General features: G+C 62.3%; 2 protein-coding genes across 12 annotated transcripts in view; both read left to right on the forward strand.

Annotated features, from left to right (window-relative positions):
- ST3GAL3 (ST3 beta-galactoside alpha-2,3-sialyltransferase 3) overlaps positions 1 to 1,256 on the forward strand; it is a 160,085-nt gene extending 158,829 nt beyond the window's left edge. For all 11 annotated transcript variants that reach the window (XM_021683814.2, XM_044913992.1, XM_044914000.1 and 8 more), the window contains one exon: positions 486 to 1,256. In XM_021683814.2, coding sequence (XP_021539489.1) covers positions 486 to 575 — 90 coding nt within the window. In that variant the 3' untranslated portion in view covers positions 576 to 1,256. The remainder of the gene's footprint in view (positions 1 to 485) is intronic.
- Positions 1,257 to 5,903: 4,647 nt separating this feature from the next.
- Positions 5,904 to 6,557, forward strand: part of ARTN (artemin) — a 1,386-nt gene continuing 732 nt past the window's right edge. The window contains exons 1-3 of the mRNA XM_044913831.1: positions 5,904 to 5,963; positions 6,306 to 6,444; positions 6,520 to 6,551. Of these exons, the coding sequence (XP_044769766.1) occupies positions 5,904 to 5,963; positions 6,306 to 6,444; positions 6,520 to 6,551 (231 nt within the window). The remainder of the gene's footprint in view (positions 5,964 to 6,305; positions 6,445 to 6,519; positions 6,552 to 6,557) is intronic.

The raw sequence follows: 6,557 nt of genomic DNA on the forward strand, positions 1-6,557 counted from the left end.
GCAGTCTTCGCCCAGGAAAGCCCAGAAGGCGTCATCTTCCCTGTAATTTCCACATTCACAGAAAGGTGAGCCTCTTGTCCTCAGGCCCCCTGGCTCCTCTGATTTAGGAGGCAGGATTTCATCAGCCTGGAGACCGCATTGCATCAGGCCAGAGGATGACTAAGCCACCCCACGCGGTTCTCCTTCCCCCAGGCCTGGGCCAGCTCTCACGGACTAACATGGCCTACCCTCAGGGTGCCTAGGACCTAGGTGCCCTGGACGCGCTGCCGGACAAGGAGGTGACGTCTGGGGGAATAGGGTCGGAAGGCCTCCATCTTCGAACACTTGGAAGAAGAGGAGAGGCAGAGTTCTCGTAGGGCAGAGAAAGGGGTTCTGGGAAGGGAGGAGGATGAGCAGATTTCCCACAATCACAGAGCACTGGGCGAGCAGTGGGCAGAAGAGAGCACTGAGCTCCACTCATCCCTTCCCTGTGCCTTTCCTTTTAGTCCTGGACACACAATATCCAGCGGGAGAAAGAGTTTCTGCGGAAGCTGGTGAAAGCACGAGTCATCACTGACCTAACCAGCGGCATCTGAGGTGGGCCCAGCATGCGGCCACGGAGGTCCTGGCACCGCCAAGAGGAAGCAGCAAGCACCGCCACCTGCCCACTCCATTGGCCTCAGTCTGGCTCCGCCTGAAAGGTGCAGGAGTCTTCAGACCCAGAGAAGGACAGTGCCAAGTGGCCGCAGGGGTGGCGAGGCCTTGGCAGGGCAGCCAGAGCTGTGTCTACCCAGAGGCCAGCCTCAGAGACCAGCACTTAGCCTCGTTCTCAGCCTGGGGCCTTGAAGCCAGAGGGCCGGGAGGCCGCCGGCCGTGCCCAGCAGGCCCAGCATGCAGGAGGTGGACATCAGGCTGCAAGGCTGCTGCTGGAATCATTTCTCCAATCAGTGTTTGGTGTATTATCATTTTGTGAATTTGGGTAGGGGGGAGGGAAGGGATAATTTATTTTTAAATAAGGTTGGAGATGTCAAGTTTGGTCCACTTGCCATGCAGAAGGAGGCCCACTAGGGGGCCCATCGGGCTCCCTGTAGAGTGGGGGTGCCGTGACTAGCCTGTGCCCTGCTTGGGGCTAGAGGGAGGTGGGCAGGATCTCATGCCAACCCCCTCCAGCTCATGACACTGTTTGGCCTTTCTTGAGGAGAAGATGGGATATTCCCATGCACCAGCCCCTAACGACGCCACAGGGAAACCCTGGAGCCATCGTTGAAGCCGACAAGGCAGACCCTGGGTTAAGCAGAGAGAAGTTCAGAGCTCGGGAGGCGAGGCCTGGCCTAGCGTGATGGGAATGCCGCCCCCTGCCCCCCCCCCCCATGCCGCTGCAGCTGATCCACAGGACAGTGCCCCAGCCTGGACTGACCAACTTGGCAGCTGTTCTGGATTTCGGCAACGACACTGTCAGGTCCTTGGGCTCTGCCTTCAGCCTGGACCAGAGGGAAGTGAGGCTCAAGGACCTTACCCAGGCTGTGGCAGCCACCCTGGGCAGCCATCCTGGAAGCAATAAAGCTCTTCCCTGAATCTGGTCTCCTCTTGCATTCTCTGACTCTCCTGGAAGAAGCAGGACACTGGGGCCTCAGCAACTCCATTAAACCCAAGGGCCATCTCTCTAGCCCACAGATTCCTCGGTCCCTTTCTCTTCTCCTGTCAACTGCAGGACCTGGGGAGCCACCTGGGGGCCTTCGGAAGCCTCTCCCATCCCACACAGTCCTGCACCCTCTTGGCCTTAAGAGAGGCAGACCAGAGGTACGAGGGCATGCCCCAGAGTCTACCCTACCCTAAAGGAGCCAGAGGGCAGGGGGTAGAGATCCACGGCCCTAGGACAGCACCTCCAGGTCCCCAGAGCCCCAGTTCTGCGGGGACAGAGATTCCTGCAAGCACAAGAAAGCTATGTGCTGAGCCCCCCGACACAGACTCACAGACCACACTTGCTCCTGACACCCTGGGCTGAGCTCCGGAGAGAATATGCCCCACCCCCAACCAGAGCACAAAGGCACACCCTCTCCCCACAGCCCCCCTCTAGCCACACAGAACAGAAAGGCAGAGCCCAGCTCTAGGCACCCTCAGGTAAACCTGGGAAAGAACACCCCCACCCCCACCCCGAGAGCCCTAGAATCTGATCGCTGCCCTCGCAGCGACCCCAGGCAGGCCTGAGATCCGGACAAACACACCTGCATCAGAGGCATGGAGTGAGCTTCCTGTCAGAGCTGCCACTGTGGCAGTAAGAGAGGCTGGCTGGCCCCCTGGCCTCTCGCTTGCCATCCCAAGGGCCACCAGCATCCCACATGCCCCCTTACTGCTGTGGTTTGTCCTCAGGCAGAAACCGCCTCCTCTGAGGGGAAAGTCGGGCCCTGACGGAGGGACAGGCACACCCAGAACTCCCTTGGGATGCTGCTGGAAACAGGGCACAACTCCAGTGCACATTGTAGTCTACGGGAAGGGTGCCCCCTGGAGTTGTATGGGGCCTAGGCTGCAGGCCTACAAGAGGCAGCCATGGTTGACCAAGTCCCAGGTTGCAGGAAGGAGCAAAGAGAGGAGCTATTCACGGCTCGGTCCCCTGTCCCACAGGGGTCCTGTCAGGCCTGTGGACAGCCGCCTCCCCCCACCCAGCAGTTCTTCGTGGTCTGGCTTCCACTGCACGGAACCTGCTGTCACAAAGCTGTGGTTCTCGGCCCTGGCCATACACCAGACTAAGCTGTGCAAGCTGGAAGATCTGCACATGCCCACCCCAAGATTCTGATTCAGGTTTGGGGTGGGGCCCAGATGTGGGTGGTTTTTAAAGGTCCACAGGAGATCCTGATGCATAGACAAGGTATAGCTGGTCCACACACGCCCCCTGAGCACTTTCATCCCCACCCACGGCTCCCCACTGGCAGCTGGTGGGCAATTCCCAAATTGCCCTCTTTGGCCCAGCTCTCTCCACTTTGCTCCAGGCTACACAGTCAGCCACTTCCTGAACATTACCACTAGGGTAATCCACCACACATCTGACACTGAACTCCTGAGCTCCTGTCTCCAGCCTGTCCTCCTCGAGGGAGCCCCAGCTGCCGGCACGCAGCCCCTCCACATGGTCACCCCGGCCAGAGGCGCGCCTTTGTCTGTCCTACCTCTTCATCCCATCCAATCAGGCACCAACTGAGTTTTCAAGAAGATGTGGTCTGAAAAGCCTTGCAGCCCTCTGCTCACCCCACGTCTCTGCTTCAGACCCCTCTCTCCCCAGCAGCCTCCTTACGTCTCCCCCAGACCAGCCGGTCACTGCAATGCATGTCTGGTCGCACCATTCTGCTGCCTGAAACCCTTCAGTGGTCCCCAGGGCCACTGCTATGAAGTCCAGACTCCCCAGTATGACACAAAGGATCTGGCCTTCCCTTACCTCTATCCATGTTACTCAACCTCCAGCTCACCTGCCAAATTGCTGTAATTAGGCCCCTGAAATACTACCCTCCAGCCGTGCATGTGCATCTCCTCTGTGACCCTCCCTTCCTCGGCCCGGGCACCCGCTCCTACCAGCACTGCCCCGGCAGGGCCCGGGGAGCACCGTGTTTGCTGGCGGGCGGCAGGGCAGCTGGAGCAGGGTCGGACCTCCAGCGCCCCAGCGCAGCACCTCACCGACCCGACAAGTTCCGTGGGTCTGCTGAGAGAAGAAGCTAGCGGTGGGCCAGATAGCGGAGAGCAGCCGCGACGGGTCGGCCAGCCGGGACCCAGGAGACCGCACCCATCTCAGGGCCCACGGCGGAGGCAGGGACCGGCCTGTCCCCTCCCTCCCCGCCCTCCGCCCAGCCTCCCAACTCCCTCCTTCGCGCGTCTACAAACTCTGAACGCCCAGTTCCTGCGCCTCTCCGCCTCCCGGGTTCTCCGTTCTGCGTCCCAGGGTCCCTTCCCAGCGTCTCCTCCCCACCCCCCGCCCCCGCCCGGCTCGGGGGACCCAGCGTAGCCCGGGGGGGGGGGCCAGATCCCAGCAGGTAGAGCGGCCAGGTGAGCCCTGAAAGGTGGGGTTGGGCGGGGGCGCTCCGGGCCCCACCCCGGGATCCGGTGACGCCGGGGCTGGAATTTGACACCGGATGGCGGCGGGCATGAGGCTGCTGAGGGATGGAGTTGGGCCCGGCCCCCAGACACGGCCCACGGGCTCCGCCAGCAGCAGGTCCCTCGGGCCCCAGCCCTCACTGCGTCCCGGACCCAGAGCCCTGCACCGCGGTAAGCCAACCTGTTGGCCCAGCCCTGGGGCTCGGGGGAGCGGGCGGGATAGTTCCCCTCCACTCCTTTCCCACGTCCTCCCTCTCCTGGGCCGGAGGCACAGCTCTCCGCCCCTCCCAGCCCCCTCAGTCCCCCTGTCGCTGGTCGGACTGCGCTAGCCCGCTCTAATGTGAGGTCCCCGCTGCAGCTACAGGGCGCACACTGGCTGCCAAGGCCACGCTTTTGGCTAAAAAAGGTGCTGCCAGGTGCACAGTCCTGGGCATGAGCCTTTTAAGCTGCGGGGGAAAGCCCAGCACTGGTCCCAGGAAAGGTGCCTAGAAGAACCACGGAGGAGGACCCCTGTGGTGAGTATCCGGCTGGCAGGCGGGGAAGCAAGGACTGGTGGACCAAGTGGCCCCCAGCCTGCCAGGAGGGAGACTGGGCCTGACCTGCCCTCAAGAGACCTGCTCCTGAGCTCCCTCTAGCGCAGGGGGTCACTGAGGCTGCCTGGCCCGGCTTTCCCTCCGTCAATGAGAACAGTCACTAGCCTGGCCCCTCAAGGCCTGATTCAATTAGCAGAGCATGCCTGGCCCTGGAGGAGCACACCGGGGAGGCCTGGGGAGGTCTGGTCCACAGGTATGCAGACGTTTTGTGTGCTATGGGGTGGGGGTGGACGGTGACAGCTGGGACCCAAGGGCAGACCAGCTAGTGAGGGCTCTAGGGCCCCAGAGGGGTGTTCGGGAATGCCAGCCAGGGCGGATTCACCAAAGGGTTGGTGGGGCTCAGAAAGGATGGCTGGGCTCAGGAAGGATGGCTCGTGGGGGAAACTTAGAGGAGCAGGGCCAGGCTGCCAGACCCACAGGAAGCTAGAAGGGCAACAGACCTGGACCAGCTCTCAAAGACCAGGTTGAAGTGGAGGCCAGGAGGGCCCTCCTGGGAGTTGCTCAGCCCTGAGTCTATTTGAGGGCAGCCAAAAGCCCACCCCCCCTTTGAGTCTGCAGGCTTGGCAATGCTGCCCCCTGGTGGCCACAGGGAGCCATGCCCAGGCCCTATGTAAGAGGGCCCATCAGCCCCCATCACCGGGGGCTCTTGAGGGACCATCTGTGGTTGAGAAGAGAGAACTCTGGCAGCTCTGGGTCCAGACAGAGAGATCACAGAGGAGCAAGGTGCAGCAGCGCTGGGCGGGCAACACAGGCTGAGGCCGGGGTGTCGCTGACATCAGATAGGTCAACAGCAAGCACCCTAAATCTTCTCTAGGCCACATCTTCCTGCTCATGACATAGAGACAAAGCTCTCTGTGGGACCCAGTGCGTCCAACTACTTCCTTCTCCAGCTGCTCCTGGCAGCTCCAGCCCTGCAGGACAGAGCAGCAAGGCCCCGGGGAAAGAGACCTGGGGTGTAGGCAGCTGCCGAGCTTCTCTGAGTCTTACTTGCCATCTACCTCTTGGAGTTGTGAGGACTGAAAGAGGGAAACAGGTGCAAAGCACCAACACACAGTTAGGTTCTCAATGCAGTTACTTCTCCACCTGGGTTGAGTCCAGCTGTCCAAGCCCCTTGTACTTCATCTGGAGACACTGAAGTGGAGGGATGACCTGCTCAAAGGATAACTCCTCTCTCAATGCTCCAAGCTGCCTCAAGAGGAGGGGGGGCGGGAGCAAGTCGACTACGGCTGATGGGCGCTCCTGGTATTGACAGAGATGGAGCCCGGATGTGGAAGCCCTTCTGTGCTGCCCCACTGTCCCCAGCCTAGGCGGCAGGTGAGTGGTTCTCCCGGGGCACTGCCACCTGGAACTGAGGAAAGGTGGTTTGATTGGGGAGGAAGCGCAGGGCTTGGCCGGGGCTGGCGACAGAAGCGGAAGGGGAAATGGTCAAGGAGGAACCAGGAGTAAGGAGGAAAGTCAGTGATCTCTCCCCTGGGCTCCCTGAGGCCCCGGACCCACTATCCTCCAACCTAAACCCTCCGGGAGCTCCCCCCACCCACCTAAGCGCCCATCCTCTCTCTGATCCCCGCCGCCCCAGCCCCTTCCTGAGCTCCCTCCACCCCGAGCCGACCTGGGTGTCCTATTCCTCCCTGAGGCTCCACTTCTGTCTCCGCGCAGCCTGCCCTGTGGCCAACCCTGGCCGCTCTGGCCCTGCTGAGCAGCGTCGCCGAGGCCTCCCTGGGCCCCGCGCCCCGCAGTCCCGCCCGGCGCCTCGGCCCCGCTCCTGGCCCGGCGCCCCCCACCGGCCACCTGCCCGGTAGGTGAGAGGGCGAGGGGGCGGGGCGGGGCGGGGCTGGCCCGGGATCCCGAGCGTGACTCAGTCTCCTTGCAGGGGGCCGCGCGGCCCGCACGTGCAGCGGAAGAGCCCGG

The sequence above is a fragment of the Neomonachus schauinslandi genome, chromosome 4 (genome assembly GCF_002201575.2).
Source record: "Neomonachus schauinslandi chromosome 4, ASM220157v2, whole genome shotgun sequence".
In the NCBI taxonomy this organism is placed as follows: Eukaryota; Metazoa; Chordata; class Mammalia; order Carnivora; family Phocidae; genus Neomonachus; species Neomonachus schauinslandi.